This window comes from Pseudozyma hubeiensis (genome assembly GCF_000403515.1).
Source record: "Pseudozyma hubeiensis SY62 DNA, scaffold: PHS45, whole genome shotgun sequence".
Classification (NCBI taxonomy): domain Eukaryota; kingdom Fungi; phylum Basidiomycota; class Ustilaginomycetes; order Ustilaginales; family Ustilaginaceae; genus Pseudozyma; species Pseudozyma hubeiensis.
The window spans coordinates 1,053,970-1,081,619 of NW_012133827.1; the positions used below are offsets into that span (position 1 = coordinate 1,053,970).

At 59.0% G+C, this 27,650-nt stretch overlaps 8 protein-coding genes across 8 annotated transcripts; 4 read left to right on the forward strand and 4 right to left on the reverse strand.

Moving 5' to 3' along the window:
• Nucleotides 1–188: 188 nt before the first annotated feature.
• On the forward strand, nucleotides 189–5,519 carry PHSY_004818 (potential forkhead-like transcriptional regulator; the record flags this gene model as incomplete). The annotated part of the gene is made up of 1 exon (XM_012335430.1): nucleotides 189–5,519. The coding sequence occupies one exon, from the start codon at nucleotides 189–191 to the stop codon at nucleotides 5,517–5,519; it is 5,331 nt and encodes a 1,776-aa protein (XP_012190820.1).
• An 872-nt stretch (nucleotides 5,520–6,391) lies between these two features.
• On the forward strand, nucleotides 6,392–7,750 carry PHSY_004819 (hypothetical protein; the record flags this gene model as incomplete). The annotated part of the gene is made up of 1 exon (XM_012335431.1): nucleotides 6,392–7,750. One exon carries the CDS (start codon nucleotides 6,392–6,394, stop codon nucleotides 7,748–7,750), a length of 1,359 nt encoding a protein of 452 aa, XP_012190821.1.
• A 108-nt stretch (nucleotides 7,751–7,858) lies between these two features.
• Nucleotides 7,859–9,652, reverse strand: PHSY_004820 (hypothetical protein; the record flags this gene model as incomplete). Its single annotated transcript, XM_012335432.1, has 1 exon — nucleotides 7,859–9,652. One exon carries the CDS (start codon nucleotides 9,650–9,652, stop codon nucleotides 7,859–7,861), a length of 1,794 nt encoding a protein of 597 aa, XP_012190822.1.
• Nucleotides 9,653–10,064: 412 nt separating this feature from the next.
• Nucleotides 10,065–11,450, forward strand: PHSY_004821 (CDP-alcohol phosphatidyltransferase; the record flags this gene model as incomplete). The annotated part of the gene is made up of 1 exon (XM_012335433.1): nucleotides 10,065–11,450. The coding sequence occupies one exon, from the start codon at nucleotides 10,065–10,067 to the stop codon at nucleotides 11,448–11,450; it is 1,386 nt and encodes a 461-aa protein (XP_012190823.1).
• Nucleotides 11,451–11,642: 192 nt separating this feature from the next.
• On the reverse strand, nucleotides 11,643–14,887 carry PHSY_004822 (predicted phospholipase; the record flags this gene model as incomplete). The annotated part of the gene is made up of 3 exons (XM_012335434.1): nucleotides 11,643–11,675; nucleotides 12,066–13,827; nucleotides 14,760–14,887. 3 exons carry the CDS (start codon nucleotides 14,885–14,887, stop codon nucleotides 11,643–11,645), a joined length of 1,923 nt encoding a protein of 640 aa, XP_012190824.1.
• A 101-nt stretch (nucleotides 14,888–14,988) lies between these two features.
• PHSY_004823 (actin) lies at nucleotides 14,989–16,302 on the forward strand (the record flags this gene model as incomplete). Its single annotated transcript, XM_012335435.1, has 1 exon — nucleotides 14,989–16,302. One exon carries the CDS (start codon nucleotides 14,989–14,991, stop codon nucleotides 16,300–16,302), a length of 1,314 nt encoding a protein of 437 aa, XP_012190825.1.
• A 99-nt stretch (nucleotides 16,303–16,401) lies between these two features.
• Nucleotides 16,402–21,969, reverse strand: PHSY_004824 (potential vacuolar protein sorting kinase Vps15p fragment; the record flags this gene model as incomplete). The annotated part of the gene is made up of 1 exon (XM_012335436.1): nucleotides 16,402–21,969. One exon carries the CDS (start codon nucleotides 21,967–21,969, stop codon nucleotides 16,402–16,404), a length of 5,568 nt encoding a protein of 1,855 aa, XP_012190826.1.
• Nucleotides 21,970–22,502: 533 nt separating this feature from the next.
• PHSY_004825 (hypothetical protein) lies at nucleotides 22,503–27,554 on the reverse strand (the record flags this gene model as incomplete). The annotated part of the gene is made up of 1 exon (XM_012335437.1): nucleotides 22,503–27,554. One exon carries the CDS (start codon nucleotides 27,552–27,554, stop codon nucleotides 22,503–22,505), a length of 5,052 nt encoding a protein of 1,683 aa, XP_012190827.1.
• Between the last annotated feature and the right edge of the window lie 96 nt (nucleotides 27,555–27,650).

Here is a 27,650-nt window from a genome sequence, read left to right on the forward strand (position 1 = left end):
CACGCGTTGACACAGCGTATCCTCGACAGCTTACAGCAGCAGCGACAACGACGCGGCCATCGCCTGTGCGAATACAGACACGGCGTTCTCCCCACGACATCGAGCCGCGCCTCTCGAACCTCCTCAATACCGCCATCAGCAAGACTAGCCGCTTTCGGCTTGTCGCGCTCTAAACGCGGCTCTTCACCATGACGACACCTTCGCACCCGCGATCGTTCGGCTCCTCCAACTATCCGACAGCCTCGTCTTCCTCGGATTACTCGCCCACATCCACCAGCACACCCTTTGCTACACCGGCCACGCGTGCCACCAGCATCGCTCCCAGCACCTTTTCGCGTTCGGGCCCCGGGAACCGCCGCGCCAAGTTCTCCATGAGCAATGCAGCCAACGAGTCGCCGCTTCAAGCTATCCACGCCAGCCCGACCCCCACTGGCTCCCGTTCTGCAACGCCTGCCAGCATGGAGGATCCTACCGCCAGGGACGACCCGGAATCCTCTTGTGCCGCTTCGACTTCCTTCACAGCGCGTCAGCCGGCTCGATCGGGCATTCGCGCTCGTCTCACAGCAGCTAGCGGGTCCAACAGTACCAGCTCGCCTCTGACATCGTCAGCGACGTCAAAGCCTACAACATCGGCCACGTCGACCGCAGCAACAAAGCTAAGCAGCGCTGCCGCCGGGACCATGGCAGGCGCGTCAGGCTCCTCTGCCACAGTAGGAGGCTCAGAAATGACCAAGGATGCCGAAGACTTCTTCGCCAGGGCACAAGCTATGGGTCTTCGCCTCACCCGCGAAGACTACGAGAGGACAAAGGCCGGCGTCGCTGCCTTCCTCAAAGCAGAGCGTCGTCCATTCTCGGCTACCCCAGCTCCTTCCGCGACGTCAACATCGGCGTCTTCGTCCAAGGCTGCTGACCGCAAGCCATCGACGAGCAGCCAAAGCACGTCGACTTCGACCAAGCCGGACGCTTCCGCCGACTCTGCTTCCGACGCTGAAAAGACGGCCGAGGTCAAGGCGGGACCCTCGCAACCTCGTCTTGCCGCTCCCTCTCCCCTCGTTCGTCCAGGTGCTTCGACGTGGGCTCGCAACGCGAGCAGCCCCGCGCTGTCCTTCTTCACTGCTGTCATCGAGCCAGAGGACTCTCCCGGATCGCCCAAGATTCACCCCAGCCTCGATCAGGTTGGCAACATGGAGGAACGACGTCGCCTCAAGCTCAAGAAGCACAAGCTGCGTCAGCGACGCGAACGCGAGCGTGCCATCCTCGCCGCAAATGCTGCATCCTCGTCTAGCAAGACATCGAACGACTTGCTCGCCACGCCCAACTCCACCGTCGCTCAATCCTCGCCGGGCTCGGGCTCAAGCTCTACCTTCCGAACTCCCCCCGCGAGGACCCACGGCAAGAAGGGCAGCTGCAGCAGCATCAAGTCGGCGACCCGAGTCGGCCTTGGCCTCGACCTGAATGGCAGCGATTCCACCACAAGCCCAGACCCGTCGACGCCACCCGAGGGATTGTCCAGTGGCTTCTCCGGTCGCCGCTCCCGCATCCGCACCGTGTCGTTCGAGTCTTCGCCCGTGATGCGTGTCAGTGACGAGGTGCGTGACTGTACGTCGCTCGAAGAGCTCAGCCGCCGCGCTTGGGTCAGCCCTCGAGGAACGTTGCGATTGCTCAGGTCGCCGGTCGAAGACGACGCCGTTTTCTGCAGTCCTGACGTCGATGTCGACGACTCGGGAGTTTGCTTTCCCGTCCTCGAACCGCCGCCCTCCTCTGCCGCTGGGGGTCTCAGCGGCGGTCTGGCTGCTGACGGTTGGGGCGCTGCGCATCGCAGGGCTCTTTCCGCTAGTTCTACAGGCACCTCGGCTCCTACGCATCTCGAAGGCCTCGACACCAAGATGAGCGGACTGAGCTTCCTCGACAGGATCATGTCCAAGCAGACTAGCCCTCGGCGCCTCTACAAGGCAGAGAAGCTGAGGCAGAAGGAGGCAGCCCAGCAAAAGGTGCTGGAAGAACAGGTGCAGGCCGAGCTGGCCGCACAGCACTTGGCTGAGGCCGCTGCGCGCGCCGAATACGATCAGAAGGAAGCCGTCAAGGCTGCTGCCGCCGCGGATGCCATCAAGGCTGCCAACCCGGACTACGCCTCGCTCGTGCTCAGCACCCCCAACGCAGGGAACAAGACACGCAAGTCGCCGGACTCCGTCCTTCGTGCCACCCCCTTGGAAACGTCTTCTTCCCGCGCGCTGCGCTGGACCACCATGGGAACAAGCCCAGGCCTGCATATGCGTATGACCACGCGCGAGCACTACGACTTCACCATGCACGGCATTTCGCCCAGCCAGCCTAGCTATGACTCTCTCGACACAATTTGCAACATCACCTCCACGCCTGGCCCCATCTCCTTCTCTGCTTGGGACGCCGAGCCGCTGTCGAGCTTGCGCAGGGGTTCCGATGCCAATCGCTCCAATGTGCGAGGCAGCTCGGCCGCCACACCTGCCGCCCACTTCTTGCTGGCCACCGACGAGCACCGACCCGAGCTCATTGGCGTCAGTCCATCCGTCGCCGGCTTCTTCCACGCGAGGCAGGCGAGTGCGCAGGCTTCTGCCAACTCTTCCCTCATGCGCTCTTCATCGCAGGGTGTCGCGGTCATGTCTCCGCTTTCGGGACGTCTGGTGTCGGGCGTCGCCAGCCGCATTGGCGACCTCGATTTCGACGCCGACGACGACATTGGCGTGCACCACGAAGATGCAGCCCCGAAAGGCTTCAACGCAAAGCGCGGCCTCTTGTTCGCCGTTCCAGGCGGCACCGCCCTCGACCCGCCGCCCGCTTCCCTTGCTGAAGCCGTCCAGCTCGACGACGACGCTCACAAGACTTTTGCCATGTCCACTTCGTCGCCGATGCGTTTCGGTCGATCCCTACGAGCAGGCACGGCCGGCGACGAGATGATCGGTGGTAAGCTGCCGTTCGCCAGCCCCCGCAGCGCCCTCGTCCGCGCTCAGAGCGGCACCGCTCTGGACTCTCGCCGCGAGCGTCTCCCTTCCGGCAACATTCGAGACTTTTTGGGCTCCGGACCTAGCAGCACCAGGCACAAGCGCGGCCTTTCGCGCAAGATCGACACCATCAGCCCAGCCGATGTCTTTGGCTCCAGCCTGCCTCGCACCGTCTCTGCGCCGTCCGTCGATACCAGGCAGCCGCTGCCCGAACCGACCAAGGCCGGCGTGCGCGATGCTTTTGCTGAGGAGTCCCTAGATGACAGCATCCTTGTCGCGCAGAATCGGAGCAAGAAGGGCAAGAAGGCGGTGGAGGCTCGTCGTGTTCAGAGCGACTCGCCGCCCTCTCCCAGCAAGCAGTTGGCAGATGCAGGCAAGGGGCTCGTCGTCGACTCGGGTGTGCTCATGCAGCCGCCTCATCAGCTGACCGGCGTCGCCGTCAACCTGATGACTACGCAAGCAGGAAGCGACCAGCCGGTGATGGCCCTGTTTGCCGGCAAGGGCGCAGAGCAGCTGCCCCTTCCGGGGACGATCCAGGCTGCTGATCTCTCGCAACCCTCATCGACGAAGAAGAGCAAGAAGGCCAAGGCCGCCGGTGGCTCTGGCACGGACTCGGGTTCGTTCAAGGTCATCGACCTTCCGTGCCAAGACTTTGAGCGCATGGCTCAAGCGGCTCCTTCGGTCCAGAACGGCGACGAGATCGGTTGGGACCAGCCCGATGGCAGCCGTCTGGTCAAGCTGGTATCGGAGGAGCTCAGGGCGGCGCTCGACGCGGGCACTCTGCTCGAGGAGCCAGCTGCGCGCTACTATCTGCTGCCGCCCGGCTTCGGACAGTCCAAGGCCAAGCCGAGCTCGGTCTCGTACGCCGGTCTGATCGGACAAGCGATCAAGTCATCCTCGGACATGCGCCTGTCGCTGTCGGAGGTGTACGACTGGATCAGCTCCACCTATCCTTTCTTCGAAAAGGGCGACCGCGGATGGCAGAACTCGATCCGTCACAACCTCAGTCTCAACAAGAGCTTTGTCAAGATCGAACGCGAGGCCAACATGCCCGGCAAAGGTGGATGGTGGGGCATCAAGCCCGGCCACGAGGATCGCTTCCAGAACGGCTTGTACAACGCTGTTCCGCAGAAGTTCGAGGCTGCCAAGGCTCGTCAGCAGAGCCAGGCGAACAAAGCCGCGGGCTCTCCTGATGCGGTCGAACGGGTGCTGAGCGTGGCGGATGTCGATGCGAGCTTGACCTCGTCGCAGGGCGGCGAAAGCGTGGATGGCAGCGCCAAGAAGCGCAACACCAAGCGCAAGAAGACGCAGGCGGGTGTCGTTGCCGAGAGCGGTGACGAGTCGGACAAGGAGAGCGGTCGAGCACCGTCGTCCAAGAAGGTTAAGATCCTCGCTCCGACAGCCGTGGCCGATCGCCTGCCGCTCCTCGAGACGCAGCCGCAGAACGGCGGTGCTTTGGCTGCCGGGATGGCGATCAACGGGCTGGATTCCATCACACCCATCCGCCCCCATGTCGGCTCGTCGGTCTACACCGGCAGCGTCGCCGGTAGCACCTACAGCAAGAGCATCCCCGGTCTGATCGACAGCGCTAGCAGTCCTCCGAGCAGTCCGTTGACGTTGATGCCGCCCCCGTCGATGCAGGCCACCGCCAATCACAGCGCGAGGAAGCGCAAGATGGCAGGCCAGGGCAATGGGCAGCTCGGCTACGGCACTGGCTTCTCTCCTTCCCTGTACGCTATGCGCGGCTCGGCGCTCGGCGGCGCGTTTGCCTTTTCCGGTGGTATGGACGATTCTTCGCGTGGTTCGCCATTGCGTCGACAGACCAAAGGCTCGACTGGCGACAACACGTCGAACGGCGTGACGTCTCCCAAGCGATTGTGGGCGATCAGTTCGCCCGTGTCGTCGATGCGCGGGCAAGGACAGAAGGGCCGCGGAGACGAAGGAGCCCGTTCACCCACCTCGACCGCTCGTGTAGCTGCAGCGTTGGCGCACTCGCCCATCCGAAGCTCGCCTCTGCGAAGCGGTGCAGCAGGTATGCTCTCGCCCAACTCGAGCGCCAGCCTGCAGATGCAGCTGGCCATGGGCGGTGGTGCCGGCCAGATGGGATTCAACGGCACCGGGTTTGGTGCTGGACTCGGGATGGGATCGGGACTGACGCCTGGACGCACGCCTGGCTCGTTGCGCTTCTCGAGCGGCATGTCGCCCGGCCGCCGAGGATTCGCAAGCCAAGGTCAGATGATGGGTATGAGTCTGGCCGGCGCAGCTCCGCAAAACATGCAGCAAGGTTGGTACCTGGACGATCCCTTCGAGATGCAGCAGGCCAACTTGCAACAGCAGCACCAGCACCAACAGATGGTGCAGCACCACCAGATTCACCCACAGCCTGGACACGGCGGTATGGATCCCCACTACGCTGGATTCGGCGGCATGGGCGAAGGACTGACCACTTCGCCGCTGCGTCAGGCTTGGAACAGCATCCAGGCCGCGGGCGGCATCCAGGCGTTTACCGGAGGCCACGCGTTCTCACAAGCTCGTCAGTGATGGTGAATCTGCGCTCGGATTTCAGACTCATAGCATTCCACGCACGTACTTTTATAATATCTCTTCTCAGCATCTCTAAGCAAACATGTACCATATCCACATCTCGTCGCGGTCTCGAATGCCATAGCTTGCTTTCCAAGCCCTCGATCCAGACCAGTCTGAGGTCTTTCTTGCATGACCGCTTTGATGATGGCCATGTGGGGTGTTGACGCGGCTCGACATATTGGACGTTGGCCGGCTGATGACTGATGAGCCGGAAGAGTCGACGCGCGGCAAAGGCGGCTAACGTTGCCCACTCGTCTAGAGCGCGAGAGGACCCTTGATTTCTTGGTTATCGTGGGATTTTGCCGAAACGTTGCGCTACGGGTTGCAGAAGCCCTGCAGCCCCGCAAACCCATGGACGGGTCCAAGTTCAGCCACGGCCCACAAAAAACGCAAAATGCAAACACGCCGACATTATTAATATTTAGATTAGGCGCCGAAGCCGTCAGTCATCACGCACAGACACAGCCGAGCGGGGTCATCGGAGGCTGGTCCGACTCGTTATTGTTGTCCTCACATCACTGATAAGCAGCTTTTTCTTGTCGCATGATCCGCCTCTTTGCCATCACGAAACACTGTTGCCAAGCGACAGTCAGCGAGTCACTCATTTGGACGGCAGTCGATAACTTGCAGGCTCGTCCAGCTGCAGCCACATCATGCGAACGATTGTTTCCTCCCAGCATATAAGGGCCTGCCTGGCCAGCCGCCCGGCTGGCTTCGCTCCCTCATCTGCACCTTTCTTCCTACCTCGCACTTCTGCCATTGCCTCGTCTACCTCTCGTCGTACCATCTCATCCACCACGACGACAAGAGTGCCGTTCCGTCCCACCATGCCAGCAGCCGACTTTGACGCCGCCGCGTTCGGCGAGACCCACATCACCAAGGGCATCGGCCGTCTCTCGAAGCACGTCTTCGAAGATGGTAAGGGCAGCTGGATCACCACGGACAAAGGTGTCAAGCTGCTCGATATGACTGCCGGTATCGGTGTGTGCAACTTGGGCCACTGCCACCCCAAGGTCACCGCCGCCGCAGCCAAACAATGTGGCAAGATCACCCACGCCCAAGTCAACATTGGCTTTTCAGCACCGCAGATCGAGCTCATCAAGAACCTCTTGCCCATCTTGCCGCATCCCTCGCTCGACACGCTCTTCTTCTGGAATTCGGGCGCCGAGGCAGTCGAGGCAGCCGTCAAGCTCGCACGTGCTGCCACCAAGAAGCAGAACATCATCGTCATGCAGGGATCCTACCACGGCCGAACAGCTGCGACCGCTGCGCTGACTCGATCCAAGACCATCTACGGCGAAGGCCACGGTCCTCTGATGCCGGGTGTGTTTGCCACCTCGTTCCCCTTCTACGCTCACTTTGGCCTGCCTGTCGATACCGACGTGGAGGAGCTGGTGCGTCAGTCGTTGCACCAGGTGAGGCTGACGCTTCAGCAGCAGACGGCTCCTTCGGATACCGCGGCGATCTTGATTGAGCCGGTCATCGGTGAGGGTGGATACGTGCCTGCGCCGGCTTCGTTCCTACATGGCTTGAGGCAGATCTGCGACGAGAACAACCTGCTGCTCATCTGCGACGAGGTCCAGTCTGGATTCGGTCGAACGGGAACCATGTTTGCCGTGGAGGAGTCGGGCGTGCGTCCTGATGTGCTCATCTTCGCCAAAGGAATCGCCAACGGCTTCCCTCTCTCGGGCATTGCATCGACCAACGAACTCATGTCGCGGCAGAAACCTGGCTCTATGGGTGGCACCTACGCCGGCAACGCCGTCGCGTGCGCTGCTGCATCGGCGGTGATCCAGGCGTTCAAGGACGAACACGTGCTCGACAATGTCGCCAAGCGATCCGAGCAGCTGGTGTCGTTCCTGCACTCGCTGCAGAAGGAGTCGAGGTACGGACATCTGATCGAAGACGTTCGTGGCCGCGGACTCATGATCGGAGTCCAGTTCGCCAACACGCCCACCACCGCCGACAGCGACAATGCGGCAGCGGCGACGGTCAAGAAGCCAGAGCAGATCGCTCCGAAGGTCGTGGCAGAGTGTCTGAAGCGCGATATGCTGCTGCTCAGCACATCTGTGTTTGATGTTCTAAGGTTCATCCCTGCGTTGAACATCAGCGAGGACGAGTTGGCACAGGCTTGTGGCATTTTCAAGGAGAGCTTTGAGGCTGCGGCTAAGGAGCTTGGTCATTGACTGTAGGCAGGTTGCCGACTCTTCTCAAATCATGATATAGTCACGATATCAATTCGGTTGCGGACGGGACCGTGCGGAAGGATGAAGCGTGTGATTGCAGTGTAAAGCTTAATTGATGATATCGAGCATCTCGCGAACGGTGAGTACTTTTTCGCGGATCTTTCCCAAGCTTGCACCTCTCTTTTTCTCCTCTTGATCGATCTTGCGCCAATCCTGGAACCCAACGACTTTGTTCGAGGATTCGCTTTGCAGCTTGTGCAGCAGATCCGCATCGAGTTGGTCGGCGTTGTTGGAGGTGTCAGGGGTGGGAGAGTGGAGGTCGCGGAGGATGAGGTCGGCTACCGAGTAGGCGTCCATCATGGTGGTGGCGATGACGCCCTGTGGGCCGCGGGCGAGCCAGCCGCTGACGTAGGCGCCGGGGAGAGGGGTGCGGGTGGAGGGGTCGATGATGCGGCCGGCGAGGTTGGGGACGATGCGACGGGTGCGGTCGAACGGTAGGTGAGTGAGTTGGCCGTTTTGCACGAGAGAGGTGGAGGGAGTGGGGGTCTGGGTGGAGAAGAGAGCTTCGCTTTGGTATCCGACAGAAGAGACGATCATGTCTGTTTCTGTGGTGACTGTCTCGCCGGTTGAGGCTGATGTGTTTGTAGATGTGGGATCGGTGGATGCGGATCCCCAAGCGGCTTTTCGTGGATCGGCAGCGTCCAAGTTACGTGCTGTGGGTTTTCCGCTCTGCAACGTCGTGACGTTCCACTCTACCCTCCCTACATTGTTGCTGCCATCGTCTTTGGGCGAGAATTTGGCAGGCGAACGGAAAAAGTTCAACCCCCACGTCTTGACTTGACCCTCGTCGACCTTAGTCTTACTTCCCTTGGCTAGCAAGCTCAAGAGACGCTTCTTGACCCGTACCTCGGAGGCGATCGCGCTGGCTCTCTCTGGAGTACTACCCGCTGATTTCTGCGCCAACTCCTCCAGCTGCACCAACGCCGAATCGAGCAAATGCTTTTCAGGGGCACGCAAAGCTATCCCTTCCAACGAAAGCATCTCCCTCACCTCCTTGTTGGTGAACGCCAACTGTGCCGGCCCTCGTCTGGCAAACACATCGACGTGTTTCACCTTGCACCTCGCCAGCTCGGCCAGCACAGGTTCGGGAACATCGGTCTCTTCCAACGCTGCCAACCCGGGCGCCTTGTTCGAAGTGACCCGTCCGGAGGAAGATTCCAAGAACGGTGTGGAGGAGCGTAGAACGATGCGTGCTATGTCGAGGGCGACGTTTCCGGCGCCTATGACTGTCATGTGGTGTTTGTTGGCGAGGTCCATGGAGGCACGCTGAGTTTCTATCGAAGGGTCGTGTGAAGCTGGATGACCGTTGTACCAGTTTACAAACTGCAAGGCAGAGTAGACGCCTTGCAGTTCGGCTGGCTGTGACCCTGGGATGCCCAAACCTCGAGCTGTAGATGCACCGTACGAAAACAAAATGTGCGTATAGTACCTCGACAGCAGCTCCAGCGGCACTTGGACCGCGTCCGGGTACGGTCTCTCCCCAGCCCCATCGGCGGAATGCACGACATTGACGTTTCCAGCAAATCTCAACCGAGGATCGGCAGAGACACTCTCGAACTTGTGCTCGACATTCTTCACGTCCGGGTGATCTGGTGCGACTCCATACCTGACCAAGCCATGCGGCACGGGTAGGCGGTCGAAGATGTCGATGTTCAGAGGTTGTGCGGTGGAAGTGTGGGTGGAAGAGTAAGGGATGCGAGAGAGGAGGCGGGATGCTGCGTAGAAGCCGGAGGGGCCTGCCCCGATGATGGCTACGCGTGCTTTGCGAGGCAGGGCCGAGACGAAGGAGGAAGAGGAAGAAGAAGGGTCGACGGCAGACCTCGTGAGGCGCGTGGCTCGCATGGTGGTAGATGCGGCCTGTCGCGGGATGGAGACGTCGGGCAAAGACGATGGTAGTACAGAGTAGGGTACGAGTGACTCGAGGATTCAACAGTGCGGCTTTCAAGGGTCCAAATCTTCTTGAGCTGCCAAAGTGGGAAGCAAGTCAGGGTGGAGGAGCGAATCGGGCAGGATCGTTGTTGGATCTCGTTCTGATTCGATCCCTTCCTTGACAGCTATGACGTCCAAGCCAAGCAAGCACGTTGTCTAGTGCACAACGCGTCTGAACGAGTGGAGGAACGACCCGCATGAGAGAGCGATCTTCCATTTTCTTTTTTTGGACTCCTCTGCTCGCCTTTCACGTTCCCACACAAACGAAGCTCTTCTCGCTTCGTCCGCATTCCAGCGTTCTTCAACACCATCATCTATCCCCAAAATGGTGTTCGACTACATTCCCAAATCGAGGGTCAAGAACCTCCACCTGTACAAGTACAGCGGAACTGACAAGTCGCTCGTGTCCAAGTACATCCTCGGCCCCTACTGGAACTGGCTCGTCACGCTCTTCCCCACCTCGGTCGCACCCAACACCATCACCCTCTCCGGTCTTTTGCTCGTGTTCATCAACTTTGCCACGCTAGCCTACGTCGACCCTGGTCTCGAATGCGCTACTCAGCTCAAGCTCGATAACACCGCGCACACCCTGGCTCTCAACTCGGCCTTCCCTTCCGACGCCAAGCTGCTTCCGGTTAACCCGCTGTTTTCCAACTTTGGCATCCCGGGTTCCGCAGCCAAGGTCGATTTCGCACCGAGGGCTGACTCGGCTTCCAGATGCTTGCCCCCTTGGGTGTTCTACACGTGGGCGCTGTGTTTGTTTGCCTACCAGAGCTTGGATGCCATCGATGGCAAGCAGGCTAGGCGTACCGGCATGGCTGGACCACTCGGTGAGATGTTCGATCACGGATGCGATGCGATCAACACCACGCTCGAATGTGTGCTCTGCTGCGCTGCTTTGAACCTCGGAAGATCCGTTTGGGCTCCCGCTTCCCTCGTCGCTACGCTCGCCAACTTTTACCTCACAACCTGGGAAGAGTTCCACACGGGAACGTTGTTCCTCTCCGCATTCAGCGGACCAGTCGAGGGTATCCTGATGATTGTCTTCATCTACGCGCTGACAGGATTCGTCGGCGGTCCGCTCTTCTGGGACCGTGGCATCCTCAATGTCACCGGTCTGGCAAAGCTCGACGTCGTCAAGGACAATCTCGGAAGTCGATTCAACCTGCCTCTCAACGACGCCTTTCTGGCGTTCGCGTGCTTCGGTCTGCTCTTCAACATTGCCGGCTCTTACTCCAACGTCGTAGCCGCACGCAAGTCGCGCAAGCAGTCCGCATTGACTCCTCTCCTCGGCCTAACGCCATTGGTGCTGCAGATCGCCGCCAACATCTATTGGATCCGAGCTAACCGCAACTTCATCCTCGCCGACTCTCGTGCTCTGCTCCCCTTCCTCTCTTACTGGGGCATCACCTTCGCCTACAACGTGGGCCTGCTCATCGTCGCACACGTCACCAAAGCGCCCTTCCCGTACTGGAACGCTGGCATCGTCTGGTCGGTGCTCATGGCGGTGGATGCGAATCTGCCGACGAGTTACGTTCAGGTCAACCCCGAGAGGCAGCTGCAGGTGATCTATGCTAGTCTGGTCGGCGCAGGTGCGTTGTATCTCTACTTCTGCTGGGATGTTATCACGACGATCACGGAGGAGCTGGGCATGGCTTGTTTTGTGGTCAAGCCGCCCACCAAGTTGAAGCCTCCCAAGAAGAGTCAGTAGATGGGGAGACGGGGAAGATAGAAAAACAGAGATACAACGATTCGTTGGCACCTGTGTGATTGTAGAGAAGGCAAGAGGTCATTTCACGCAGACACATGACTTCATTGAATGTAGAGGCGATGCAGTCTGTCGCATGCGTTGTCACAGTCCGATCCCAATCCGAAAGAGTGAGACTCGATTGCATTGTTCAAGCTAATCGACTGAACGGCTCTCGTCCTCGCCCTTCTACAGCAACGCCAAACCACCAGCCACAGCAGCAGACACTCCCAACCCCACCCCCAGCCCGCTCCTCACCCTCATCGCACCATTCGTACCACCACCACCAGCCGATGCCGTTCCAGCATCACTAGCCTGACTGTTGGTTCCATTTCCACCCGTATACCTCGGAGTCCGCTGAATGGTTCCCCCACTGCTCACAAACTCCGGAACGCCCACCGGCGGGCTATAACTCTGTCCCGCACTCGTCGTGTTGGTCACGCCGTCCCAACACCACTTCCTCAAACATCCCTCGCACACATCTGGCCTGCTGGTCCCGCTCCTCTGCAACCCCCTTTCGATCAGCGCACATCCCAAACACGTGCTCCAATCCGAATCTGCCCCACCCAACGTTGCTACCTCGACCGAATTGTCGATGACACCCTGCGCTTCCGCGTTCGAGTAGTCCATCTTGAACGTGGATGTGTTGGCGAGCGAGGTGTACGGGTAGGAGGGGAGGTAGATGACGATGGGAGTCGGGGTGTTGTTGAAGGCGGTGTTGGAGTTGGTGACGTTCTGGGTAGGATTGCAGCCGTAGAAGACGGGACGGGTGTTGAGACCGCGGTTGACGACGGTGTTGGTGTCGGGCATCTGCGGGAATGCGTAGCTTCGATAGTCTGGGTATTGGGCTCGAAGAGAGGTTTGGTAGAGGGCCGAGGAGTTGGGCCAGTTGGTTACGTCGGCGGAAGAGTCGATAGCGATGACTACGTCGAGATCTCTTGCGGGTTCGACCAGAGGCCACAGCGGAACGTTTTCGTTGTCCAAACCTCCATCCACCAGGGTGATGTTTCGCAGATCGGAGATCTCTACAGTGCCATCGCCACGATATCCATAGAAGGGGTTGGGTACCAGCGAAACGTCGTTCTGCTCCTTCGACACCGCCTGTGCTATCTCCTTCAGCGCACTGACGATCACACTATCGCTCGAACTAGAGACCAAATCCAAATACAATCCCGAGAACAACGTCGCCGAAGTACCCGTCACCCAAGCAACCGTCTGATAGCCACCCACACATTCACCGCTCGGCAAGCTGCTACTGCCATTGCTCAGACTCGAGCCCAAAATCTCGATAGGCACAAAGGCAGAGACGTTTGGGTTCCAACTTCCAAACTCGTACGGGTTGAACTCCCAGATGGTGGTGTTCCTCGGAATGATGAGCTCGCCCGGTTCCCGCTCGTCGGCGATGATGATGGGGAAGGGCATCGAGGCGTCGGTGAAGCTCGAGGTGTTCTTGACGTCGCTCCATTCGACGCTGTACTTGTTGCCGTAGGTAGAGCCGTTGAGGATCTTGGTGGCGATGGAAAGACCAAAGTAGTCCGTAAGGCTGGTTTGGTATCCTTCGGTGCGTTTTCCAGCTACGGCGGCTAGGATGGAGGCGTAGAACGAGACTTTTCCGTCCTCGGGTACGAGCAGGTTGGACTCGAGATCCCAGATGGAGTCTTTGAGGGATTGAGTGGTGGCCCAGTTGTTCATGCTTAGACTGGCGGTGGCCCACGAACCGCCGGAAAGTCCTGCGACGTACTCGGCCAGCTGCAGCAGTCCGCCCGTACCTCGGTTGTTGGCGGTGTCGTTGCGTCCGTCGAAGCCTTGCAGTGTTCCGGATCCGACCAACATGGCCCTCAGGCCACCACCACTGAGCGCGAATCCGAGCCGCGGCAATCGATCCGTCTGGCTTGTGTAGTTCTGCGCACCTCCAGGGAGAACCGAATCGAGCTTGGCTCGACTCAGCCAACTCTGCCAAGCGGCCGAAGTGCTGGATCTGCGTTTCGAGATAAAGTCGGCTTCGCCGGTGGAGAGCTGCTTCGTGTAGGCGGGGCGGATGAACCCGGGTGACTGTTGCGACGTCCGGTTGGGACAGGGCATGTTGGCGGGAGCGAAAGAGCCAGAGGGAGAGGCACGTTTGTGGAGCAGAGCATGTTGCTGCTGCTGCTGCTTGGAGTACTCGTAAGCGGTGCGTATTTCGAGGATAGCTTCGGCAAAGGCGAGCTTTTCGCTGCGGGGTAGTCGGCTGATGCGGGTGATCTCATCGGGTGTGAGTGCGGACGGGATCGAGGGTGAGGCGTGGATAGACGCAGCGGTGAGGACGAGGCTGAGCACTGCCGTGAGGTGGAGCAGCTTCATCCTGGCGGAAGATAAAGCACGCAATTGCTGAGTTGCGGAGACGGGAGGATGATGTTGAATGGAAGATTAGATGTGCGAGCAGTAAGCGGAGGCTTTCTTTATGTAGCACAAACCATTGTTCTGCAACGTCAGCCTTTTTCTTCGAGGGTCTTGACGAACTTCATAACCGTCGAATCTGTCCGGAGAATTAATTCCGCGAGGAGCAAAAAAAAAGGGTAAGCACAGCCGCGCAGGATGCATTGATCGCGCGACCATCTGCTGCATTACGGCAAGCACACGGTGCATCAGTAAGGGTCCTCGGATGTTGGTCGTGCCTGCTTGAACGCTTTCCTCCTCCGACTGCAGTCAGCAGCTCGGCTGAAGAGATTCCATTTAGATTCTGACATTCATGACCAGGTCGAGATGTGGGATCTCCGTCAAGAGATGCAGACGTGCTCCGGCGACTAGCAGCCGTCAACCCACCATGTTTACTGAAGCACACAGCCGACACTGCCAGGGCTGGACAACTGATCCTGCATCTACGGAATCTCACTCCGTTGCATGCCGCCGTCTTCACCGGGAGCTAGCTGTGTACGATTTTGACGCCACCGCGGACTTGTACGCGGCTTCTTTTTCCGACGATGATATGCAAATGGAATGCGGATCAGTGTCATGCACAGTTGGGCATGCATGAGCAAAGGCAGCATGAGGTCATTTCCGAAATTCTCGAATGGAGTAAAAATGTTAGACCGTGTCGTTCCGATGCCAAAGGCCAAAAACAGCGGAACCGATGAGGAAGCACATGGCTGATGTGGAATCGCTCGATCTACACTGATCAACTACCCAGCGCACGGGCGTTGAGCAGCAATCGAAATGTGACTGGAGCAGCACAGCACAGCCTAGCCTGCCATTTTCAGAACGCACACACCACCAGCAATCGTACTCCACACCCACATCGCTGTCTCTTCTTCTCTCTCCTCACCACTCTGGCTCCGTATCCTGTCACCGTCTTCGGCCCGCATCACATTCATCACATCGTCGAGGCTTGGACGGTCGTTGCGATCAGAACGACAGCATCGCATCACAGGCTAGTCCCGAGCACCTGCTTGCCCATCTCCATCTTTCCATCCACGCATTCGCATCAGGTCCTCCGGCGCATCCTCGCCGAAAAACGTCGCCCGCCATGTCTCGCTCCAACGTCATCGTCCTTGACAATGGTACCGGGTACACCAAGATGGGTTTCGCGGGCAACTCGGATCCATCCTTTGTCTTCCCCACCGCCATCGCAACGCGCACCACCGCCGCTGGCTCTTCTGGCGGTGCCGGGTCCCGCCCCAACGTCCCCTCCAAACCAGGCGGACTCTCCACCTCCTCCTCGCTCGCCTCAAAGCGCGGCATCGAAGACCTCGATTTCTTCATCGGAGACGAAGCCTATGCCAACGCCAAAACCTACCAAGTCGACCAACCCATCCGTCACGGTCTCATCGAAAACTGGGACCACATGGAACGCTTTTGGGAACAGTGCATCTTCAAATACCTCCGCGCCGAACCCGAGGATCACTACTTTATGCTCACCGAACCGCCTCTCAATCCACCCGAGAACCGCGAAAACACCGCCGAGATCATGTTCGAGTCGTTCAATATCAAGGGCTTGTACATTGCGGTGCAGGCTGTACTGGCGCTGGCGGCTTCGTGGACGAGCAACAAGGTGACCGATCGTACCTTGACGGGTACCGTGATCGATTCCGGTGATGGTGTGACGCACGTGATTCCCGTGGCGGAGGGCTATGTCATCGGTTCTGCCATCAAGCATATTCCGATCGCCGGTAGGGATATCACCTACTTTGTTCAACAGTTGCTGCGCGAACGCGGTGAAGCAGCCAACATCCCACCGGAGGATTCGAGGAGGGTGGCAGAGAAGATCAAGGAGGATTACTCGTACGTCTGCCAAGACATCGTCCGCGAGTTCCGACGATACGACGAGGACCCCTACAAGTACTTTGAAAGGTTCGAGGGCGAGCACACCGTCACCGGCCGAAAGTACTCGGTCGACGTCGGCTACGAGCGTTTCCTCGCACCCGAGATCTTCTTCAACCCGGAAATCGCCTCCTCCGACTTCCTCACTCCTCTCCCCGAGGTAGTCGACGGCGTCATCCAGCAGTCGCCCATCGACGTCCGTCGCGGCCTCTACAAGAACATCGTCCTCAGCGGTGGCAGCACCATGTTCCAGCACTTTGGTCAGAGGCTCAAGAAGGATCTCCGCAGCATTGTCGATAGGAGGTTGGCGGCGAGCGAAAGCGCCAGTGGAAGCCTGATGAGGAGCAGCGGGTTGGAGGTGAATGTCGTCAGCCACAAGATGCAGCGCTACGCCGTGTGGTACGGTGGAAGCCTGTTGGGCAGTCTGCCGGACTTCTACAGCTATTGCTACAACAAGCAGGATTACGAGGAGCACGGTCCGTCGATTGTTAGGAAGTTTAGTGTTTTTGGAAGTGTGTAGAGATTGCAATCGAGATGATTTGGGGTGTTGGACAAGTGAAGTGTGTGTGTGTGTGTGTGTGTGTGTGTGTGTGTGTGTGTGTGTGTGTGTGAGTGACGGTCACTCCCAGACGCGGATGCATCCGCTCCTGTCGCCCGCGACGATGCATCGGAACGGAGCCTCGATGACCAGTACATCGGTCACCGCGTCCTTGTGCGCTCTCGACATGTGCGCGTACATGGCCGTCTGATTCGCCAGCAGCGGCGACTTGAGTCGCGTGCCCCCATTTCCGGCCACCCTGACGACGTCGTCCGTACCATCGCTCGATTCGCCGAACCACATCGTATGCACCACCCTCGTCGGTGCTGTTCCGCCGATCGTGCGGAAATCCGACTTGGCATCGATCGCGACCATTGTGCCGCTGGCGGCGGTCGTCGATCGTTGCGAGTGCGAAGAAACGATGCGAGGCGGGACGCTCAACACCAGACTCTTTTCCGGTTTGCCTAGATCCCAGAACCGCAGTTGGGCGTCGGCGCCCGAAGTGATCATGTAGCCGCCCGGTCCGCTGCCGCCGTGACTGGAAGCAATCGGCGTCGACCCTGGTTCGTTGATCGACATGCGTTCGGTGCCACTTGTGAGTTTGGCCACGTCGAGCCATCCGCCGCCAGTCTCTGCGTGGATGGTTTCCGTGCCGTCTCTCGGCTCGCTGGGAGCATCCGAATTCGCGGGTTTGGATTGATTTGCAGACGGCGCGTTGGAAAGCGAGGAGCTGGTATAGCCCTCAAGACTGACAAAGAGAGCTTTGACGGCGCAACTCGGTACACGGGCTGCGGTGGTCAAAGTGCCGGGCCGAGTCTCGGAAGGGAACGGATCGACGGCTGCAGTCCTAATATGAGCGTCAGTCGACGCCTGCGCCTGCCTCTGCTGCTGCTGCTGTAGCAGCTTTTCGATGGCCGCCGCCGCTCCCGTCAGCATGGAATCATGCCCGCTCTTAACACGTGTCACCGTGCGGGTCGAATCGTTGCTATCCCCCAATTCGTTCCTTAGCGTATCGGCTCGAATATCCGCTCCTTCAAGAACCGGTCGCAGCTTGGTGCTTCGATGTTCTTTCTTCGCGTCCCCCACGGCAACCTCGTGCTGCGTCTCGAACGTCTCGACACGCATTCCACGATCAACGTCCCAAGTCTCCACCAGAACTTCAGGACAATGCACACCGTCCTCTCTGCCACCCGCTCCTCCCTCTCCGAATCTCTCGAACGCGATCAATACCCATCGTCCCCTCCCCTTGGACGGATGGATCGCAATCTTGTTGACCCGGTACATCATCTCACCACCCTCCTCGGGCCCGACCCTCCAAGCACGCAGCCGCAGACCAAATCGCAAGTCCCACAAGCAGACAACACCCGACAATGTCCCCACCAACAACCAGGTCTTCTTCCGATCGACGCAGAGGCACGTGATGGGTCCAAACTCAACCGGATTACGAAGCGTTTGGAGCACCTGCATCGTTCGCAGATCCAAGATGGTCAACCTGCTCAGCGTCGTACCCAAGATCAAATGCGACGATGTCTCGGTGTTGCTCTGGATCAGACACGTCGCGTATTCGTCCGGTGTGCTGAGTTGAAAGTTGGAGACGAGCTTCGGTCGGCCGTATCTGGGTACAGACGATGTCGATTGGATCATCTCGATCCTCCACACGTGCAGCGAGCCGTCGGTGGCTGTCGACGCGACACAATGGCTCGCTTCGATCGCGATGACGCCCGTGATAGCGCCTTTCTGCGCCGAATAGGTGGCCCGAGACTTTGAGGTGACATTCTTCTCCAGTCGAGCCGTATCCCATACTTTGAGTGTTCCATCCTGCGAGCCGGATACGAAGTATGCGTGGTCTGGTGAGAGGGCTAGACAGGTGATGGCGGCCGTGTGCTCGGTAAAGTAGGCAATAAGCCGTCCTTCAGGTCGACGCTTGCTTGCGCTCGAGCTTGGTGCTCGAGGAAGCGTCGGTGCACGATTCCACGGCCCGCCGCCTTTCCTTCGCGCGACGCCTGCGTGGATCTTGGGACCTAGCTCGGGTCGGTCGCGGAACGAATCCATGTAGACCGCTTCGAGGTGAGCACGAATGTAAGGGTCGTTGCCGTCGTAGGTGCTTGTGAACACCGAACTCGAGCCTCCGTCGACACCTGTCGCTGCTCCGAGCTTTCCCGCATCGCCAGCGCCCTGACCTCGCATCGTCGATGCACGCGACCCCGCCGGTGTGGGTCTCGACGAGCTGTGTGCGGTCGCTGCATGCTGAGCGCGCGCTCGCGCAGAAGCTTCGGTCATCGTACCCGTTGCCGTCAGCGACGTCGATGCCACGGCAGCGCTTGCCTTTCCAACGCCGAGTCGCGTCTGCGTCTGTTGGGACAGAGCGCTCGACGGGGCCGGTGCAGATCCCGAGCCAGCAGTGCCGCGTTGCTGGCTCTGCGCATGCTCTTCAGCAAGGCTCGAGAGACGCGAAGAGAATGCGGACGGCTGTGATTCTGCAGTGGTGCCTGCATTGATCCTTCGTCTGAGCTCTGCAATCAGACTGGTGTATGAGCTCTCGCTCGAGGTACGATGGCCCAGAAGCCTTCGTTTGGCGATTTGGGCCGAGAAGGAGGCGTCTTCCTGCGATCGGAAGGTGCCAGTGTAGGCGCTAGCTCCTTCCGAGGCAACGGACGCCGCCCGCTGCTCGATCTTGGTGCTGAAGAAGATGGTCTGCGGCGTGATGCCGTCCAGCGACTGCGGCTCGATGACCGCCTTCGGCTGCAAATGTCCGCCCTCAACGTTCGCACCGCTAGCGCCATTCGCTCCTCCGCCTGCTTCCCACTCAAGCTGGCCGGATGCAACCTTGGAGCCTTGCTTCGACAGACGTCGTATAATGCTGCGAAGCGCAACGAGCTTGATCTCATCGCCGTCGTCCATCCCCAGACTCCTCAGCTTATCACGAAAACGGTCGTCCTCGTCGCTGCGACCTCGTTCTGGCACGATCAGCTCGCGGCCGTTCTTACCGAGCAGAAGCCCGACGCCTTCCGTGGCGAGACCATTCTTGAGGCCGGCCGGATCCTTGCCTTCCGCCTGGCCTTTCCAAAAGACAGAATGAGATGCTTGAGAGGCCCATACAAGCGCAGCCGAATAGACAGCTCGAGGGATTGGGGGTCTGGCCAGGTCGAGCAAGGTGACTTCGATCAGATTTTGCACGTCCGCCCGCAAGAGCGGGCGAAGTGACGGGTAGAGTATCGACCAAACGTCGACGTCGTCCAATCTGGCCGCGGCGGCTGCGATGAAACCGGCAGATGCTTGTCGCAACCACAAATTCGGATGACAGAGGAAACCGATCGTCGTTTCCAGTAGGGTCAAGAGGCGACTGCGATCCAGCAAGTCACGTTCGGCCATGGTGCGCAGTCCGTTGATGACGCGATAGACCACATTCTCCTCCGAATCCGAGAGTGCTTGCGTCATCAACGGCAAAACGTACTCCTCCAGACTGCGATTGCCTGACACCTCGGCGACGTCGACAATGATGTCGAAGAAGGCTTCCCGGAGCAGCCAGTTACGATCATTGAGATATGTGATCATGTGGCTGAGCATGACGTCGTTGGTCTTTGCCATGCCGAAGAACCGGCACAAGGGTGCAATGCTGGAAAGGAGAGCACGCTTGACCGACGCAGACGGATCGGTGAGCAGAGTGACGATCATATCCTGCAGCAGCGCTTGCAAGCTTCGGAGCTGCTCGTCATAATTGGACTCGTTGGGCTGATCGTCGATGAAGCCGCCGTTGAGGTCGCTTTCCACCGCGAAGAGGCCCTCCGCTCTCATGGCTTGAGACATTTGCAAGAAGCGTTCTGCCGTCTCGGCCAGGGGCACGATCGATGCGGCAAATGTGCATCTGACCGGCGTAGAGGGATTGAGCCCGAATTGCTTGATATTGGGCACGACGTACTCGGGAAAGATGGACGCGTTGGAAGGAGTGACGATCTTGACCAGCATTAGAGTCTGCACGCAGCTGCGGATAGCGGCCATCTGAACCTGCGAGGAAGGGTCTTCGAAGAGGGATATGGCGAAAGGCAACACGCGATCGAGCTTGGTCTCGTCCGTGAGCCATCGAGTCGAGAGGTGGACGAGTAGCTCAAGCGCGTGGCACTTTGAGGATGGTCGAACACAATTGCGCACATTGGCGAGGATGACGGACAGCACCAGCTGCGCCGTGCCGTCAACTTGAGCTCCATCAGCCTCGAGCAAAGCTCGCTGCGGTGGTAGGCCAGGAATCGACAGATGGACCGGATAAACATCCTCGTGGTCTACTTTGCCTGGTTCGTCGGAGTTCGGCGCCTCGCCCTCTGTTCGATGCTGGTTGCTCGACTGGAACGCAGAACGTCCAAGGATGCCATCCAAGCGTGTTCCGGCCCTCGTCGATGATTTCGATGCAGATCCCTCATTCGCTGGATCGTCAAAGAATGGCACGATATCGGACCACTCTTCATAGAGCTTCTCGATGCGTTCGTCGCTCTCTGCTCGTTGTGCCTGTCGGCTTGATGCCTCAGATCGCATCGATGCGGCAGTGACGGATGCGTTGGAGGCACTGGCAGCGCTATCGACGGACGAAGCACCTGCGGTCGCATGGGCGTTGCTCGAGTTGGCTGGAGATGTCCGTTGCAGCTCGACAAGGTAGTCGTGGAAGAAATCCGGAACGGCAGAAGGGTACACGGTACCACGTCCTTGCTGTAAGTACTGCTCGAAGGTCTTGCGATCTGCAGGATTCAAAGCGATCATGCTCCTGACGAGCTCTCGGACCGCATCATCCTGAATTCCCGCGAGCATCGCGTCGATGTCGAAGATGCCTTCGCGGTACTTGAACAATTGACTGAGAGTGAATGTTGGTGCACCTTCGCGCCAGAGTTCAGCGATGACGCAGCCCATCGAAAAGACGTCCATAGCTTGTGTGACCTTGCCGCTCTGCCTTCCGAGACCGAGCAGATCCGCCTGGACGTTACCGAGACGGTCGAGCGCTTCGGCGTCGTTGGAAGTGAATGCCGCCATGGCTGGGGCGTATCTGGAGCCTGCCTCGTAGAACCGTTCTGGCGCCAGGTAGCATGTTCTGCGGCCAGAGGTGTCGAAGAAGAAGGAGAAGTCGGAAGGATCATCGAGCGGAAGGAAAGTCGGCTTGAAAGACGATGCGAAATCGGTAACGTAGATCATCAGGGAGGTGGTGACGAGGATGTTTTCGCACTTGAGGTCGCCGTGCGCGATGCCCCGGTCGTGAGCATCTCGCATCGCATGAAGCAGCTGGTATGTGATCCATCTCTTCTCGATGGCGCTGAGGAAAGGTCGAGTGCTGATTCTGTCGTACAAGTTGCTATGCAGCCATTGTCGGATGAGGTAGCCTGCGCGTTCGGTCTCCACCACTTTCTGATAGGTTAGGACGTTGGGCACGTCGGCCAAAGACTCGCGTTCGATGCGTATATGCTTGACGAGGCTCTTGAGGCTCATCGATGGATCCGGTTTGACGAAAGTCTTAACGACGATGGGTCCAAACTTGTGCCTGGCTCGCACAGCACGGAGGAAGCGAGAATTGCCGAGTCCTTTGTCATACTGGATGTCGTTACCCACTTCGGCGACGAGATTGCCGATGCCCGCCATTCTGGCATTCGAGTTGGAGTGTGTGTTGCCCATGCTGATCAGATGCCCGTGTCGCCTGCAGATTCCAGCAGGAATGCGTGATGAGATGGCTGCAGACGTGGGGATGCTGCCGAGAAGCAGACGTCGGATCACGGATGGTCGATGATCATGGCGTCAGAGCTGCAAGCAACGGGAGTGACAGTGACTCTGAGCAATGGCCGAGCAGACTAGGCCTCGATAGAACGGGAAGCGGAGAGAACAGAGAGGTGATGATAGAGAGTTGGTAACAGGAACACGAATGCAGCCGAATCACAATTCAGGGTCCTGATGGCGCGTGCATGTCCAAGGCGGCGGCTGCGACTGCGGGTATGGCGCGTGTGTCGGTTGCACTTTTCCTCCTGTGGAGGCTGGCAACGCCGCTTCTGATTCGAGACCTTTAGTACAAGCAGCGCGTCACACACAAACTTCACTCACGGGACGCTCTTGCTTGCCATGACTGGAAGCTGCGCTAGCACCATCAAAGGCAGACCTGCTCACTCGAACAAGTCCTTGAAAAAGATGTTTTGAATTGACTGCGAATGCTTTGGTCAAATCCAGTTGCTGGTGCTCGCCACGGATGGCCTACCCGAAGGACGGCCGCTCAGGCTGCTGCCGTTAGACAACACCGTCGTAGTTCGTTGAAAGGCCGGAGCGTACGATTTTTCTAGAGCCGGCTCCGTGGGGCTCAATTCGGCCACTTTCTGAAAGTCGAAGGGGATGCGTCCCGCCACGCGCTCTCGCCGAGTGAGGATGACTGGGTTCGCCTCTGCATCGAGCGCCGCTACCTGCGCACTCTCCGAGTGAGACGAGGTGACCGTGCTGTTGCCAGAGACGTAGTTGAGGTCGACACCCCGCATGATCTGCACCAGACGTCCCGTGAGCGCATCTCGCACCTCGACGAAGCGCGAATCGAATGCGAGCACATAGTTGCCAGAGAAGGCGACCTGCTTGGGGAAACCTTCCCACTCGATGATCTGTTCCAAGCGGGTCGGCTCGCCGAGACGGTCCACGTAACAGGCAAATGCATCATAGCAGAGCAGAAAGTCACCGTCCGCCGTCTTGTTCATCCCCAGCGGTTTCGCCGTCTCGACACGCTTCTGCAGCTGCTGCACGCGGACATCTTCGCGATTGGCGTGTACAAAGTCCGGGATGGTGCCTGGCAGCAGGCTGTCGAGATTCATGATCTCGAAACCTTTGGCGCAAATGATGCAGAGCTTCGACTTGAGGAACTGGATCGAATAGGCTTCCGAAGGGATGAAGAAGGTCTTGTAGATTCGGAACCAGTCGGAATTCTTTGAGTCTTTGCCAAACTTGCCAAAGAAGCTCGAGCCGGATTTGCCCTCGCTGCCGCGAGGCGCATTGAGCACCGGTTCGAGGGCTCGGAACACGCTCTCGTTGGCCTTCTTCTTCATGTAGATGAGCAGCGTGCGGTCCTTGAGCACGCCGACGTTGAAGAAGAGCACGTCTCGATTGCCGCTCAGCTTCTGTGGCGGGCGGAGCATCGAAGCGCTGCTGGCTGTCGTAGGCACGAGCGCCTCGAGGCTGTAGGAGATGAGCACCTTGTCGGCGAGAACCACAAATATGCCGAACGATTCGAGCACGGCGCATTGCGTAACGTGCTTCAGGTGCAACACCTTGCGTAGCGACTTCGGATCGCTTCGCAGGCCGATCCAGACTCCATCGGCGCATCCAACAGCCACCAGCCGCCGCCCGTCTGCAGTGACAAAGGGCACGGCGCATGAGACGCGTCCGTGAAAGACGCTCGCGTCGACTCCTGGCACGGGTTTGTCCGGTTCCAAGCTCATCGAGGGCGGTATGGCGAAGATGTCGTCGCTCAAGACGTGCTGGTCGAACACTTTATGGGAATCCTGGACCGCCGTGCGCAGACCGATCGCTTCGTCCAACTTGGCCTTCCACTGATCTCTCGCGGCTTTCGAAGGCGCGTACAGCGTGATCGGCTCGATCTTGCCGCCCAGATGCGAGATGGTCAGAGGCCAAAAGTCGCGGGCCTCTCGTTCGCGGCTGATGTGGAAATTGCTTAGTCCGATGGATCGCGAGATGGACGAGTCGGTAAGGCCGCTCACTTCGAGCATCTCGACGGGAATCGGCCTCTTTGCGAGCACAAAGCGAGCGCCCGCTGATGGCGACGAAGAAGCGACATTAGAGCCGTCATCGTCAGGACCTTCGGCGATGCGCTTCTGCTTGGTGACGATGAAATAGTTGTCAAAGAGGATTGCCATAAGCTCGGTCCAGTCGAAATCGAAGGCATCTGGCTTTCGCAGCACCCTGCCTTGGTGGATGAGCTGACGTTCCGGATTCAAGAGGTCCATATCGATGGCGTGCTTGTTCCTCTTGGACGACAGGTTGTAGGCGTACTCGCGGATCTTGACCTTGAGTTCGGCCGCCTCGACGCCCGCTTGAGACGTTTTGCACTGATCGTTGATAATATCGATGGCATTCTGCAGGCTATCGCGATCGTGATTGCCTTCCTCGGTCTTTTTGAGGATGGATTCGAGATGCAGATGGTACCTCTGCAAGCGTGCGGGTGGTCGGAAGAGGAAATTTTCGAGCGGATGTTTGTGTGCTGCTGGGTGGCGTCGGCACGCCTCTACAAACGCTTTGAAGCGTGGGTTGATCGTCATTTCGCGCTTGACTCTGCTGATGGCGAGAGGGTAGTTGACGAGATAAGCGGTGTAGGCATCTCCCCAGTCGAGCGAAGCACTTAAGAACAAGTCACCGATGGTCTGGACGATGGGGTTTTCCTCCCTCTGACGGATGTGCAGACGCTCCACTAAGGCGCGAATGTGAACCGCCAGCTCGCGATGATTGCCAAACACCTCGCGGATGAAGTCGTCGCGTTCCGGGCCGATGGGCAGCGGTGGAGGATCGCCGGCATCGCTTGGCCTCTGCAGCCCTTGTACAAAGAGGGAGTCGAGCAACTCGAGGTCTGCTAGGAATTCCTCCTCCTTCTGGATCGTTTCTAGGATTGCATTCTGCCGTGCGACTTCGGCAGGCGGGACACTCTTGAGCAATTCGGGCGGGACGATCTCTGCCCAAGCCTTCTTTTGCGTCTGGTCCGCGGAGAGACCGCGATCGAGGACACCTCCGATCGCGGCAGCTCTGCTCTCCATGTCCGTAACCGTCAGGCGCAACGGACTGGAGCCCGAATTTGGACAGGACGGACTGTAGCACGAGGATGATCTGCCAGGAACGCAGAGCGGACTGTAACACTGTGTGAGCGGTGTGAAGACGCCGTTGGGCAGATCGTCGAGATCCGTGACGCGCGCTGGTTTGCGACGCGGATCGCGCCCGGTCGCGCCTCCTCCGACGGACAGCTGCAGATTCGAGTCGAAGGCGGAGTTGTGATTGAGACCAGCCGCCCAGTCGTCGGGATCCTCTGAAGCAGAACCGACGTCCGCGAGACTGTCTTCGAGGAAAGTATAGACCATGTCGACGTCGTCCGTCAGCTCGTTCTCGCCCCAGTCAACCTCGTGGAAGAAGAGCTGGCTTTTGAGCGACTTGGCCAGAGAGAGGGCCACATGACGTAGATTGGACCGGTCGCCTGTGACCACGAGAGCATGCCGCGACCCTACCTCGTCTGAGCCGAGCAAGTCCTGCAGCGTCGAGACGACATCCTTGCCGGTGAAACTGTTGGGATAGTCGATGCTTCCCTTGATTTGAACCCCGCGCGGCACATTGGCACGCAGGAGGAGGGCCACCGTGGAGAGGAGAGACCATTCCAGCGCTCGGCGAGGGCGCCCGGAGCTCGAGGGCGCACTGGGCTGAAGGGCTCGCATGGCGGCGGAGCGTGGGCTATTGACAGGCTCCCACGCAAGCGAATCGAATCGCTCGTGGCCGTGTTTTGGAGCTTTATCGTCTGTCTTGTAGCTCGCGCTTCTTGGCTGCGCAGGTGGCCGCGACATGGGCTGGGAAGTTTGGCCGTAACTGGTCTGACGCTGAATGGAAGGTTGTGAGGCGAACCGTTGTGAGGGGATTCGCGCTGGCTCCTGATCCGGAGTTGAATGGTGTCCATACTGCGCCGCCGGCGAATTGGTCGGATAGCCTTTCCCTAACGAGTCGTTCTGGCGCGAAGGGATCGCGGAGTTAGGGATGGGCGGCAGCGGCTGACGATGAGATCTGCTTGGCTTGAGCGACAACTCGGAAGCCTCGCTTTGTGTGCGCTGACGGAAGGCGGCTCTATTTGGACTAGGGACTTCGCGCGAGTCCGGGTCATAGGCAGAATCGACCGTGTGCGTTTGGTTCGCGTACGTGTTTTGGAAGCTTCGTTGATCCGATTCGCCTCGATTGTGGGCTTGCGACCATGCCGATCGAGTGCTTTGTTGCGTGTATGACGGAGAACGGAAGGCCGACAGCGGCGAGGCAGTGGCAACATCCTTCGGAGGTGGCGAGAAGGACGTATCTAAGGATGCAGCGGTGGAGGGCAGCGGACGATGGCTGTAAGAGCTGTTGGGAGTGCCTTGCGTCGTCGAAGCTGGACTCCAAGATGGCGCAGAATACGTCGCGGACGAGACTGCACGAGCTTGATTATGTTGACCGGCAGAGGGAGTGACTGGGGGCGACCAAGCACTGGGTTGCGGGGAGTTCGAGTTGACGTACCCTTGCTGTACATACGAGTCGACTCCATTCCCCTGGGTCGAATAAGTGGGCGAAGCCGGTGCGTTGGTCGTGTTTCTAGACCCTGACGAGGCGGCTTGATATGGCTCGGGAGCGTATTCTGTCCGCTTGACAGCCGGGGTGACGGGAAGAGGACGGCCTTTGCGTTGTGATGGCTGATGGGCCGAGCGGACTCGATCAGGAGCAATGCTGGCGGAGGTATAGTCTGTGGAGCCGGACGCGTCGGAGGAGAAAGTATGGAAGCTCGACATCTGGTCGACCAGCGGAGTGCCCGCGTCATCCGTATACAAGCTGATGATGCCGCTAGCTGAAGACGATACTGGTCGGTCGTTGGGTTCGCTCACGGCACGATAGGAAGGGGCTGGATGTGTTCCTGCTGACGACGGCGGATCCGGCGGTCTTGAGGAGAGATCGTTTGCGTCGTTCCGATTGTAGCGGGCGGCTTCGTTCTGCCTCGCAGTCGAGCCTGCGGTGTATGACTGCTGAGCGTACGGGTATGCGCCGTTCTGAGAGTACTTCAGTGGTCGATCAACGTTGCTTTCGTAGCTGGACTGCGTCGATGCGTGGTGCGGGCGTTGTTGCTGTTGCTGGTAGTGGTCGTAGCTTGAGTCGCCCACGCTTTGGCCGGTGCCATCTCGAAGCTGCATGCGGCTCATTTGGTCCACTGCTGCTTGTGTGCGTCGTGCTGCTGAGCGAGGAGATGGCGCAGACGCCATGTGCTCTCCCTGATGTGCGTACGCATAGTTTGAAGGGCTATCCTGGGGCTCGTACTGCGAAGACGGACCGGTGGAGCTGTATGGAGAGCGAGGATCATATGCGCCGTACTGCGTGCGGGCATCCGTGTGATACGGGTCGGAAAGGTCTCCAGCTGCTCCATGCGCAAAATCGTACGAATGTGCTTGCTGCTGCGAAGGTGTGTCGTAGGCGCTACGGCCATATTGGTCGTAAGAGCGTTGGTTCGACATGTTTGCGATAGCCGACGAAGCAAGCGAGCCTGGCGTCCTCGCTTCTGGCACAGCCACGCTGCGGACAGCGTCCAACCTGCTGAGCAAGATAGATGG